Source organism: Rhopalosiphum padi, chromosome 1 (genome assembly GCF_020882245.1).
Source record: "Rhopalosiphum padi isolate XX-2018 chromosome 1, ASM2088224v1, whole genome shotgun sequence".
NCBI classification, from domain to species: Eukaryota; Metazoa; Arthropoda; class Insecta; order Hemiptera; family Aphididae; genus Rhopalosiphum; species Rhopalosiphum padi.
This window is the reverse complement of record NC_083597.1, coordinates 17487872-17503004: the sequence shown is the minus strand read 5'-3', so window position 1 is coordinate 17503004 and position 15133 is coordinate 17487872. Positions and strand designations below refer to the sequence as shown.

Genomic DNA, 15133 nt, shown 5'->3' with positions numbered 1-15133 from the left:
TTAACGTTAAATAAATTTACGGATTCACGAATAGTTAAATTCACAGAATCACGTGAATTTTAAATACATAGATATGAGTCTATAAAGACGATTATTATTATAATATATTTATTTAGAAAATATTAAGATGTTTAGATAAATATATTAATTAATTATTAAATGTGTAATTATTATACTAATCAGTCATCCAATTTTGTTATATTAATTGTATCTAATTATATTTTTTTTTATATAGTACTTATAAATTGTATTCAAATACAAAAGTGACAATACCTAATAATAATTACCTATTATTATTTTTAAATGATTAGTATAAAAGATACATGAAAACTGAAATTAGAACAAGAAAACATAATATTATAGATAAGTATTATTATATTAATGAGTATAACATTTCAATAAACAATTTTAATTTTATAAAGATACATAAAGTATACACTGGTAATAATGCTAATGTGATAAAGCATAATCAAAGATGTTGACGCTTTGATAATAAAATATGATAGGTAATAGGTATGATAAAATAACATTATACATTTGAAAATTTATATTAAATTTTCATGGAATTTAGTATTTAAAATTTATTTAACATTTATTTATTACGTTAAAACAATAAAATGTTGATTAATACTTATATTATTTATACCTATAATTATTAAAAAAAGTCTTGTGAATTTGTTTTTTTTACCATCTTACCATAATTTTCATCACGCCTTCAAATTATCTAAAAATTAACAATGAACTGTAATAGACGCCACACAATGGCTTATATAGATTATGTAAATTATGGCGCTATCTCTATAGATGACTGGAAGAGGGAAAAATGAAAGTTTTATCACTCATTTTTTTTTTAACTAAATCATCGATCATAACGTGTCCAATGTCCATCGTCCATAAATGTTATGAAGTATAAACTACTATTTATATTAAATGAGTGGACAACGATAATAAATTATGTTTCAATATTATTTTTATTATAGGTACCTATTTTAAGAATTTTATTAATTATAGTAAAAACAAAGACGAACATATTTTAAAATTACATAATAATATGAACATTTAAATTTTCAACTAACATTATCAAAAAGACACAAGCAACACTTTTCATTACGATTGAAAATGTATTTAATGGTATTTATTCCAATATCACACATAATTTTTTTAATTCAAATATTCTAATAAATAAGTACGAGTACGACATTTTTATGCATACACTTCACAAGAGTAGACGTACATTTAACGTGTTTATTGCTCACTTATCTTATCTCGACGTTTAGTGACCAAATAAAACGAGTTCAGGTAATAACAAGCATTATTACTACTACCTAATTATATTTTTGTTTTTAATAAATTAGTTTATATACCTACCTACAAAATACAAAAATAAATACATTAGCTGCATTATTATAAATTCAACAGTAGTTTTTTTATAATTTACTAATAACTAGTAATTAATTAGTTGCATACACTATATTGTAATGTGCATAAATTATCTTAAGAACTGTATAGTTTCAAGGTCATAACTCATAACAATACTATATATATACAATGAATTTCTAATATACTTTTAAATTATAATTCAGAATTCAGATCACTATTGGAAATACAATTTAAATTTTGTTTAATTTGATATTTAATAATATTTAAAAAATGTATTTGATTTATACATTTTACAAGCAGCTTAATTTTGTATTTATTGTTTACATAACTTAATTTATCAATGATATTCGTTAATTTATTATGACCTACTTATATCAACTATAATTGATCATGTCACTGTCGTCAGTTTGTTACAATTAGAAGATTTTTCGAATATTAAATGCATTCAGATTGTTCCCGAATAATTTAGCTACCTATATTTAATTACAATTATCTGTATATTTCGATTATTTCTATTAATTTTGTTTATATAGAAATAACCCATACAAAAACGCTAAAAATTGTTTTCATAACAATATAACATTAAAATTATACATACTATAATAAATATTTTAAAATGCTTGTAATTTGTTTAAAAGTTAAATATTTAAAAACATCTACATAGCTTATATAATTATTATATTTAAAAATTAGTTGTATACCTATAGTTAATACATGAAAACATTGTTAAAACATACGTCAAGTTACATTTGTTTCGAAAATTTAGGCCAAAAAATTAAAAGTAAAACAAATATGCAGATGTAAGAATATTATAGAAAATACTCACTTATATATTCTAAATCTCTAACATTTAAAATATAAATGCATGCAACTACGTAAAACAAAATGTGGACCAAATAAAAAAAAGTTTTATTAAATCACGACTCTGCTAATAAAATATAATTAAGGCCCCGGATTTAATGCAAAAAATATTGTTTAATATTCTCATATTTATGAACACAAAAATAATAATTTATAATTTGAATAGTAAATATATAATTTAAAAAAAGACTATTGAAATTTAAATTATAACCGAATTTATATATAAAAAAAATTCTAAATAATATCAACCAATAATACTTTTTATCCGTAAAATTATAACATTTTTCTGAGTATGTATTATAAACAATTTATTAGGCGTAGGTATATGAAAAAACTATTAATGATAGGGTATGCGTATTAAATTGAATGTATTATTAACATATTTTATGAACAAATAAGAATTGTATACCTGACTTTTGTATACGTATGCAAATTATATATACTACAAACGAGTTTAATATATAACCCATACGTATACTAACGCATTTAATACTTATATATATATAGTTATACATTATATATAATTCAAGTAAAGAGGCAAGTTTAAATTATAGGTTTTAGCTTGGGAAACGAAAAAAAAAGTCATCAGTGTCCCCGCTTGACTTATTAGATATTCATTACTTAGTAGAACCTTGGGAACCTTTATCATAAAAATCAATATAATCATTGTTAAAATATTTACGTATATGAATAGGGTTGTCTTCAGTTGTCCGTGTTGTTTGAATTGAGTTCTTAAAATGAAGTTCTCAACGAATTTCGAATTTTGGTACCAAATAAAAGCAATGACAATTAGAAATATGCTCATTAAACGGAGGGAAATCAAAAAAACATTATCTGTAAGTACATTTAGCTTTATTAAAAAAAAAAATAAATAATAATAACGTGTATAATTTATTAAAATAAATTAATATTATTTAGGAAATCGCTATTCCAGTGTACACATTAGGACTTTTAGTTGCGATAAAATTATTGATACCTAATCCTCATTTTCCACCAGTAACGGTACCTCAAGAATCTCCTGATATGTACAATTATTTATACGGCAATATAACTGTAGCCCCGTCGACAAAACATGTACAGGTAAATTGAATTATATAGATTATGCCATTATGGATATTAACTTATGTAAAAATACAGATATTTATAGTAATAAATAATAATGCATACATATTATAATATACTTGTAGAATGATAACGTTGTAATTTAATGTGTAACCAAATTATAGATTTTTTTAGAAAAAATGAATGAAATTTGGATGCAGCGAGACGGAGAAAAAATTAATTTTAGTGTTTATAAAAACAAAGACGATATATCTGAAATACAAAGAAATAATCCGGAAATGGTTTACATAGCCTTATTATTCGATGATGATCCTATTCAAAATCATTCGATAAGGTTTTATAATTTTATACAATTTGTTAATAATAATTATTTTAATCATAATAGTAATGGTAACAACTAACAATGTAACATACCTATATAACTATGTGGCTTGATAAAATAACATTGTTAAGTTAGTTATTCATACATCTCGTAAGGTATAGAATAGAAGCAATAGAGCATTATTGTGTATACGATTAATTATTTGTCAAAATATAATGTTGTTATATTTTGTAAACAAAGGATAAACTTCAACTTAATAACGATAGGTGCAGCACATAGTTTTAATGAAATATTTTATTTTATTATTCAAATTAGACAATTTATTTGTATTAACTAATCCTTATTTTATACTTGGGTTTTTAGTTATAAAATTCGTACTAATCCGTTTTACGATTCATCACCATTACCATCTAAACTTTATGGATCAAGCCATCAATGTCGAAAAGTATCTGCTAATAAATTAACGAAAAAGTTTCTCCATCGACATCATCATAATAACAATCTACATAATGAAGAAATATCATGTCCAGCAATTCATTACATATACTCTGGATTTATAGCCCTTCAGACTCTAGTTGATATCACCAAGATTTCTCTGGTTACTAATTCGTCTATAACATTACCAGATTATAGTTTTGTTCTTTTTCCTAAACCAGCTTATACAGCAAGTGGGTGTGAATTGTATTGGTTATACTTAGATAGATAATTTTATTAAAATAATATTTGTAAAATCAAAATTATTTACAGATTGGTTAATGGTATTTCATATGGTTATACCTCTTTATGTAGTGATTGCTTTATCGCAATTTATTACATATCTTTTAGTACAGTTAATTGGCGAAAAAGAAAGGAAGATAAAAGAAGGAATGAAAATAATGGGTCTTAGAGAATTGGTATTTTGGTGTTCATGGTTCAACATCTACGCAGCTTATGTAGTAGTACTTTCATTAGCCAGTACTATAATATTATACTTACTAGGAGTTTTCAATAACACTAACTGGATTTTAATATTTTTATTAGTATTTTTGTACTCGATTACAGTTATTTTCTTCAGTTTTATGATTTCTCCATTCTTCGACAAATCACGAGTAAGTACCAACTATATTTTATGATATTAAATATTAGTGACATAGGATGTAATTATAATATCAGTAAGATAGAAACATATTTTAAAATGAAAATTACTAAAACCTCCTTATCTCAAAATGTTTATTATGTATTAAAAAAAAATCGATTATGTCTTCAGAAGATATTTTATATTTTTATATTCATTAAAATTACTAGATACTTCAGATTTCAATCACTCAGTTTCATATTATTATTTACTTACAATAATTCTTGTATCAAAAAATACTATAACCATATAAACACTATTAAAAAAATCTACAAACTTTTAAAAGACATATTTTTTTTTTGTTTTTTTTTTTAGACAGCTGGAATTCTAGGAAATTTTGTACTGAATTTAATAAGCCTTTTGTATTTTTTGCACACTTTTATTGACCCGTCAAGTAAAAAACTTTTGTGGTTAATATCCTTATTAAGTCCATCTGGTTTTGCATTAGCTATTGATAAAGCTATGGAAATGGACTTGGCGGGCGAAGGCCTTCATTTTAGTAATATTTGGAATGGTCCAGGAATGTCGTTTGGCGAAAGTTTAGTAATCATGGCATTTGATGCACTTATCTACGTGATTCTAGCTTATTATTTTGACATGATTTTGTCAAATCAATATGAACGAAATCGATCTCCTTGGATTTGTTTTAAGACTTCATATTGGTGTACTAAGGTTCCAGAATCAATAGAATTTGATGAAATTGATAGATATACCGTCTCAAATCCTGACTTAGAACCTGTACCAGAATCCATGAAAGAACTTAAAGCAATTCAAATAACAAATCTCTGCAAGTCTTTCAAAGGATCAACAAAAAATGTTATAAACGGTAAATTAATTACCTATATTATTATTTATATATACGAGTATATTAGTTAATTTTAATTCATGAGAAATAACAAAACATTTAATTTTACATAAAAATAAAATTGTATTTATTTAACCATGTTTTATGATGGAAGTCGAGTTAAAATATCAAACAATTATTTACATAACGTACATACATTGCTTATATTACATTATACTATTATAATGTTAGGTATAAATATGACAATATACGAAGGAGAGATAACTGCTATCTTAGGGCACAATGGTGCTGGCAAAACAACATTATTTAATATACTAACGGGACTTACTGAACCAACATCTGGCACAATAAAAGTATTTGGTTATGATGTTAGAAATTCATCTGATGTGATTAAAATAAGAAGAATGATTGGGGTTTGCCCTCAATATGATATATTGTTCGAACGACTTACTCCTAGAGAACATCTAAAATTCTTTGCTACTCTTAGAGTAAGTATACATTCGTAGTTAACAAAGAATATTTAAATTATATAATCATGTTCAAATAGCAAATTAGTATACATACTCTATACGCAATACAGATATGTATTATTATGTAAACTCTGCGTTGACATAATGTTTTAATTTTATTAAGGGACTAACTTCAGAAAAAATTGATGACGAAGTTCAAAAAATGCTTTTAGAACTTTATTTAACTGATAAAGCAGATAATATAGCAAAAACTTTAAGTGGAGGACAGAAACGAAAGTTATCGGTTGGTATCGCAGTAATTGGAAATCCAAAGATCATAATACTCGATGAACCTACCGCAGGTGTTGATCCACCAGCAAGAAGACATTTATGGTCACTTCTTCAAAAGAGAAAAAAAGGAAAGGTATTTTTTATAACAAATAGATCTCTGCGAATAGCTATTTATATGATGCATATATATATATAAATAGGTGATACTATTAACAACTCATTTTATGGATGAAGCTGACATCTTAGCTGATCGTATAGCTGTAATATCAAAAGGATGTGTAAGATGTTGTGGTTCTTCTATATTCCTTAAGAATAAATTTGGTATTGGATATCATTTAACGTAAGTTGAAAAATTTAAATCATTACATACCAATTTGGAGTAGGTGCATAATATTGTTGCATAATATTTTTAAAAACTAACTACAAAAAATAGTATTTTCTGTATAATTTTGAAATAAGTATATGATTATACCTAATAAAATATATTAAACAAATTTAATTTATACAAAAAAAATATAATATGATATATATTATCGGGTTAGCGAATCACGTATAATTAAAATCTATTCATACAAATATATCTTTTATACTACTACATTCACTAAAATGTACATTAATTAACGAATAATTTGATATTTCTAGATTGATTCTAAATAACAATGCAAAGGAAAATTCGATAATAAAAATGATTAAAGAACACGTACCAAATGCAGAACGAGCAAGACGCCATGGATACGAGTTATCTTTTGTACTTCCATATGACAGTGTGAGTAAATTCCCGCTTTTGTTTAGACAAATTGAAACAGAAATTAAATCTACAACTAATGACTTGGGTATTGAAAACTATGGCGTATCAATGACTACATTAGAAGAAGTATTTTTGTATCTTGAACAAGGCCAACATGACAATGCTGGAAAATTAGCAATTGAATTATTAAAAGGACAATCGGTGACAAATTTTAATAGGTGACTGATATTGATATATTATTATTGGTATATACTATATAGTATTAACTGCCATTAGCTAATAAGTTATGAATTAATAATTATAATAGTTATAACCCGAGCTGTTGGTAACCTTACATTTTACAACATTGAAAAGCACTGTAAAAAACGTTATAGCTTATAACCTAACAAATCTTGAAATATGCTCCGTAAAAATGTACCTATAATGGCCTATAAGCTAAATACTAAAAAAAAACACTGCTATTTTTTTTTGTATCCTATAACAATTAAGAAATGCTATAGACTTCTTGCCCTGCTTATAAGTTAGTTGTTTTATTGTTTTCATATATAAATGTTATAGTTCATAAAATATTATACAGAGCATAATTTATTTATTTATAAAAAAAATTTTTAACTTCAGGGGATCAATTGATACAATACATAATGTTACTGTGAGATCAAGCATTATATATGATCCAACTAATTGGAGTACAATTATTGCCCTGTTAAAAATGCGAACCAAACGAGTATTACGAGATGTTCATAAGCTTTATGTTATGATATTATTACCTGTCGTATTCTTAGCTACTGGAATTATCTTAAACAAATTAAGTCATGAAATTCAACCAATACGAAATATTACTTTAAATAATAGTATGTATATATTTATGTTAATATATTACTCATTTATAAAGTTGTTAATTTTTTTTTAAATTTATAATAGAATTCTTATTTTTTTGTTTAGTTACTGCCATAAAATTTAAGTTAATATTTACTCGTATAATAGTTAGATTGAATATTAAATAATCTAAATTAATTTAACAAAAAATATAACAAAACAAAAGCTAAGATAAAATATTTTAATTATTTATATTGTGTAAATATTATAATGTTATTTCTGGTCTAAATGGACATGTGTAAGTGTAATCATGTTTCATGTAATAAAATTGAACGCGTGTAACGCGAGGTTATAATAGTACCTATGTATAAATATATTATATACCTAATTATATTTATTTTTTATTACATATTTAATTTACTTATCAGTTACATTTATTTAACTGAATATTAAGTTTTTAAATAATTTCTAGATGTATATAAAGAAGACAGCCGGCTAGTTGTAACTTCTGAAGAATTTTCAAATTATTCAACACTGGATTCAGATTTTTACATTGGCACGTTTTCCGGATTATTAGATTTGCCTTCCCACCTAGGAGCTTTGCGAGAACGGCACTCACATAATACAACTTATTCATCAATATTAGCACTTACAGTTTATTATAATGACTCATTTATACATTCGTTGCCGATAATATTGAATTCTATCACTAGCACCTTACTTGGGTAACTTGATAAAAAATAAAAAAAATTAATTATATAAAATATTAATACCTATATCATTTGCAAGATTTATACTAATTATTTTTCAATACAGGTCATAAATATATCGTAATATTATAGTACATACCTATATTATAATTTTAAATCTAGTTTAAATAACTAACTTGATTTAATATTATATTACAAATTTAATTTTGTATTTAAAAGAATGGAATGCTGTATCTCTCCTATCTTAGATAAAAAATACTCTAAAATGTATTGACTATAATTTATAGCCACTCATATGACCTATATAAATTACCAATACAAAACAGTATCTTATTAATCAAGTATGAAATGTCTTCTTTTTTAATATTTAAATTTATTTTATAGAGATCAAATTGATATTAAAACAGAACCGTTTAAAATGGAATACAAGCAAAATGAGTACAGTTTTAGTCGTTGTTCATCTGCATTTTTCTTAGGAATAGTGTTTGTTTTAGTTCCAGTGAGTTTATCTGCTGATCTAGTCTATGATAGAGAGGTAACAGTCAATTAAGTTAATGCATAAATATATATTTTATTCGTACTGTTAGAGATTAGTGTTAAATTCTCTTAAACAAATTATTATATGTATGATTTATTTAAATACATGCTGTGTTTACATTTCATATTTATTTTATTTTTAATAGTTTTACAATAATAGTTTAATACATACAATGTCTATAAGTGAAATGTATGTATAAAATTATAAAACTATAAATATCAATGCTTGATAACTAAAAAATCTCTGAGTACCAATTAAATTTAATATTTTATTTATTATTTTAATACTAAACAATATGTATCAATATATAAAGCTGTAAGATTTTATTATTTTTATATTTTATAGATTAAAGCCAAAAACCAGCTTCGTATCAACGGTGTAACTTTTATGCAATATTTCAGTTCTTATTTTATTCTTTTAATTTCAATGTTACTTGGCATATTCTGTATACTTATAATTCTTATAGCTTTATTCCATGTTGAAGGTTTAGATTCTCCTTTTGCAATAACAACCATGGTAATATTACTTACAGCATATTGCCCTGCGGCAATATTATCTACTGCGTGTGTATCATATTTTTTTGAAAAAACTGATTCAGTACAGTCTATACTACCAAATGTGACCTCACTAATTGGTGGTGTACCATTTATAATAGTAGCTTCACTAGATATGCTGGGTATACTTAGTGATTTAGGATTTGCACTTCATGTTCTATTTTCTTCTACTAATTTCGTCTATGTGCCTTTCGCCATAATTTATTTCATAAATAGTGTATATCGGGAAAACGATGATCATGTTCCTTTTATAAAATATGTTAACAAAGAAATAGTTGCAATTTTAATGGGATGCATAGGCCAAATTCCAGCATTATGGGTTATTTTGAAGATATTAGATTCTAAATCAAAAAATAAAAAAACTTCAACAATTACTATTGATACTCAAGATGAGGGTGACGATGATGTAAAAACTGAACGGATCAAAGTAAATAATATTATCAACGATCAGGTGGATTGGCCAGTAATTGTTGTTCAGGTATTCAGTGCGTAAATAACCATACATATTATTTCAAACTCAATTTTTGAGTTTTTTAATTTTATATAGAATTTAAAAAAAGAATTCTCAACTCAAAATTTGAACTCAAACATAAATTGTCTAATAAAAAAAAAATGCACGAATACAAATAATGAGAGAAAACTTGCAATTCGAAATCTATCATTAGCTGTAAATTCAGGAGAAGTTCTTGGATTGTTAGGTCATAATGGTGCTGGAAAAACAACAACTATGCGCATTATCACCATGGAAGAAAAAGAGTCATCAGGAAAAGTTTGTAAAGCATTAAACACTTTTAAAGTCTATTTAATTTAAATTTATGTTATACATTTTTGATAATATATTTTTTTAACCGTCTTATATTTAAGATATTTATTAAAGGACATGATATTCAAGAATCTGTAGATATTGCATATAGAATGATTGGATATTGCCCTCAACATGATGCTTTATGGAGTTCATTAACAATCAGAGAACACTTGCATGTTTATGGTGCTATTCGAGGAATCTCAAAAGATCAAATTAAAAAGTAAATTATTATTAAAATGTTGGTAAAAAATAAAAATTGAAATTTACATGTAACTTTAAAACGGTTATACCTATCAAAAAAAAAAATACTTAATGTAACTGTTTAGTAGCGTGTTTAATTTTTTTTAGTATTGTCGAAAAATATATTGAAGGCCTTCAAATAACTGAACATGCAGATAAACAGGTCAGTTGTTGTTCAGGTGGGACAAAACGAAAATTAAGTTTTGCTTTAGCAATGATTGGAAATCCAAAGTTGGTATTGTTGGATGAGCCTAGTACCGGCATGGATCCAAGATCAAAAAGATATTTATGGGACGCTATAATTAGCAGTTTCCAAGGATCTAAAGGTGCAATTTTAACCACACATTCTATGGAAGAGGCAGACGCGTTATGTTCTAGAGTTGGGATAATGGTTAAAGGCCAACTCAGGTAAAATTATTTTCAAAGACTCTTTAGTCTTTACATTTAATAACTTAAAAAAAAAACATTTAATAGATGTTTGGGTTCTACTCAATATCTAAAAAACCTTTATGGCGCTGGATATACATTGGAAATAAAATTAAAGCCTCGCGGAGACATGGATGATGTTAAAAATTTTGTCATAACATCATTTCCAAATGCAATTCCGGAAGAAGAATTTGCTGATCGATTAGTATTTGGAGTTCCTCAATCTACAGTTGAATCATTATCCGATTGTTTTTTGAATCTTGAAAATGGTATTTAATTTATTAGTTGTTATTTTAATATAATAGAATTTCATAAATCACTGTACCCGGTACTAAAAAAAAATACCATAATATAATACTACTAAATTAAATATTTATATTTATTATTTACCCACATCTGTATCTGTATATTATACTTATATTACTTATATTAGATTAGGAATAATTATAATTTATAGTAGAAAGGGATTTCCCCATAAATCGGTGATTTTAAATTTTAAAAAAAGCGAACAAATAGACAACTAATCTGTTGTAAGTATAAGTGCCGAGTAGGTCGTTATTGAATAGGTCACTGTTATAATGAATGTATTAAATTTGAATTCAATGATCAAACACTATAAATTAAAAATGATTCCGAGCGGAGACGATTGCCAATTTGTCAGCTTATATTTATGTTACCAAGTATATTAGTTTATTATGTATTTATTTTGGTATTAAAGTAATTTATTATACTATGTCACATACAGGACTATACGTTTTAACCCCTTTTCCAAAAATAGTGTACCACAATGTCCATTTTATTATATTAAGATTACATATTAGTAATATCATAAATTAAATTAATTTTTTCCGTAAACATGGCATTTATTATATTGTCAATTATAACATAATATATTATTGTAGTGAACTTTTGAGTCAATACCGATTTACCATAGAACGGTATGAACATAATTCGTGGTATAATTAGGAAAAGCCTTAAAATTAATCTTTATATTTTGCACACACACACACACACACATATATATATATATATATATACATATATTAATATGTATATGTTACGGTAAGAGTACGAATACCGGTTAAACCTAGAATTTACCGGTAAATCCTAGGTTTCGCCGACTACTGATGGTAAATGTCCGAATTTCAGACATTTACCAATTGATTTCGGTAAAACCTAGGATATACAACATCGTTTGGTCAAACCCAGAATGATTTTTGTAGTTCGGACTTTTAAAAACGAGATTTGGTAAATCTTAGGATAAACAATCAGTGTTAGTAAAAGTCCAAACATTTTTACCAAAGTTATTAATTATTATTATTATTTAAGTATATTATAGGTAGGAGGTACTATATCAATGACTAATATATTAGATACACACATTTATATTATTGTTTTATATTATGACAACTAAACTGCGATCGGCTTTTATCTTGATTATCATAATTATTATTATTTAAGTATGGACTTTGGGAATTTTCATTTCGACTTTCATATACATCATGATAATGGAAGACCTTGACACGTGTACTTATACAATCAAATCACTATCAATAGAATCACAAATTCACAATACAATCAATAAATTAGCCAAAAGGTACCTATATATGATAAAAGTTGTTCCTACTTTATACTGTGTTACACATACAATAAAATTTAGTTTATGATACGGAACAGGTTTGATAATAGATTGATTTATAGATTGAATAGGCATATTAAAAATAATATTGTGTGCAGTATTCGTTTTACAATTGTCGCGAAAAGTAAACGATTTTCAATATGTCACTTAAAATACGGTTTTATGAACTTTTAAATGGTGTTGTTGAAGCAATAATAAAAAAAAAAAGGTGTGACTGTTTGAAAAAATGTCTAACAAACAGATGTAAATGCCGATCCAAAAATGTATTATGCAACTCGAGATGTCACAGTAGCCAAGCCTGCACAAATAAATAATTTAATAATACAATTAATTTAATTATAATAAAAATAATATACTAGTAATAAATGTACTTAGTACATTTAATTTGTCAATTTTTGCATTAGTACTTAATAATAATAATAATAATAAAATAATATACTAACTAATATATTAGTCATTGATATAGTACCTACCTATAATATACTTAAATAATAATAATAATTAATAACTTTGGTAAAAATGTTTGGACTTTTACTAACACTGATTGTTTATCCTAAGATTTACCAAATCTCGTTTGTAAAAGTCCGAACTACAAAAATCATTCGGGGTAGACCAAACGATGTTGTATATCCTAGGTTTTACCGAAATCAATTATTAAATGTCCGAAATTCGGACATTTACCATCAGTAGTCGGCGAAACCTAGGATTTACCGGTAAATTCTAGGTTTAACCGGTATTCGTACTTTTACCGTAACATATATATTATAACATAAAAAAATATTAGCTATTAGTAAAAAAAATATCTGCAGTAAACCTAATCAGTCCTATTTTTGCTTATAATACATTGATTTATAATATAAATTTGTCTGCTAATTTTATTTAGTAATTTATTTATAGTACTAGGTACACATATAGTTACTGCAATAATTGTTACTTATTTGAAATATTAACAGTTCTATTGATTTTTCAGCAAAAAGTATGTACGACATTCAAGAGTATAGCTTTAGCCAAACAACTTTAGAACAAGTATATTTGAAATTCGCACATTATGAAGATAGAGAAGTAATTGAAAACATTACAATGTAAATTAAATCATTTAATTAGGTATATTTTTATCAAACCACGTATAGATACTTACATTTAACTCTTAAATGAAAACTTAGAATTTTAGATTGAATAAGTCTTAGTAATATAATTTATAAATTAAAAACATTAAAGATAAATAATTTATGAATTCTGAATATTTTAGCTTAAGTGCTTTTAATCACTCATTTTAAAATATAAATTATTATTAGGTAGTAATATATGAAGAATGTATAAATATATATTTAAATTAACAGTAAAATTATATTCGTAAAAATTAAAAATAATTTACCTACTTTCTCTGATAATTCTACATAATTAATATTTTATGTTATAATTATTATTCTTTTTAACAATAATCAATATATTATTTCCTTTTCTTATATAATACCTATATTTATATATGCATACACACATATAAGAATTAAGTAAGTATATTTAAATACATTGGTCTTAATGGTCTTTACCTATAGAAGTCAATAGAATTATATTGTTTTCTTTGATATTGAATAATAGTAATTGATATTTATTTAATTAAATATTTTACTAATTGTCTATAATCTATATATTAATTATATTTTATTTTCTATTTATAATTAAAATATTATCTATACCTATTACTCACATCTTAGCTAATATAATTGTCTATAGCCGTGATATTATACTTAACATTTAATTATCAAACAGCTTAAAGTTACATTTTAATGTGTTAACCATTTTATTCGTGTCAATATAAATATATTGTATTTGATAGTTTCTACACTATTGTATTACGTTTAATTTTAAATTCATACAATGTTAATTATTATTTATTTGGTACCTACGGCTATAAACACAGGCTTGGTACACGGCGTAACTTTACTAATTGTTGTGTGGTGAAATCCCGCAAAAATGTTTGAAATCCACTAAGACTTTTTGACTAAATGTACATAATATACAGATAGTATTGGCCTGTTTGGAAGTTTCCCGAGGCCGAGTACGTCCTAAATTACATTACCTTTTTTTAATGTTCCGACTTTCCGAGTACGTCACAAAAGAAGGTCATATTTTTGAGGTTGGACCACAAGGAGGTGAATTGGCTTACATCCCAAAAGTATTTTGTGATTCTTATTCATAACTCGCCGTTTCCAGTGTTTCACGATCATAACTGTAAAAATTAAGAAAGTACTTTATAGTATTATAGTTGTAGATTTGAACCACAATATTATAATAATAGATAATAGAGGTTAATCTAAATTTATTTCGATATATTTTTTCACATTGTTTGAAACTTAAAATTTAGTTTCTATA

The 15133-nt window shown here is 25.0% G+C and overlaps 1 protein-coding gene across 2 annotated transcripts; it reads left to right on the top strand.

Annotated features, from left to right (window-relative positions):
- The first annotated feature begins 409 nt into the window (after positions 1-409).
- LOC132932383 (cholesterol transporter ABCA5-like) lies at positions 410-14016 on the top strand. Of its 2 annotated transcripts, XM_060998740.1 has the most exons (20): positions 410-1299; positions 2936-3077; positions 3160-3321; positions 3468-3637; positions 3989-4293; positions 4373-4713; positions 5055-5565; positions 5776-6032; positions 6178-6417; positions 6485-6624; positions 6927-7250; positions 7651-7883; positions 8321-8573; positions 8943-9093; positions 9442-10128; positions 10198-10419; positions 10515-10675; positions 10804-11103; positions 11170-11390; positions 13731-14016. In XM_060998740.1, the coding sequence occupies exons 2-20, from the start codon at positions 2979-2981 to the stop codon at positions 13844-13846; spliced, it is 4893 nt and encodes a 1630-aa protein (XP_060854723.1). In that variant the 5' UTR covers positions 410-1299; positions 2936-2978; the 3' UTR covers positions 13847-14016. The 2 variants fall into 2 exon arrangements, with proteins under 2 accessions (XP_060854723.1, XP_060854724.1); XM_060998741.1 differs by lacking the exons at positions 10515-10675; positions 10804-11103; positions 11170-11390; positions 13731-14016 and having other exon boundaries at positions 9442-10135; positions 10198-10409.
- The last annotated feature ends 1117 nt before the right edge of the window (positions 14017-15133 follow it).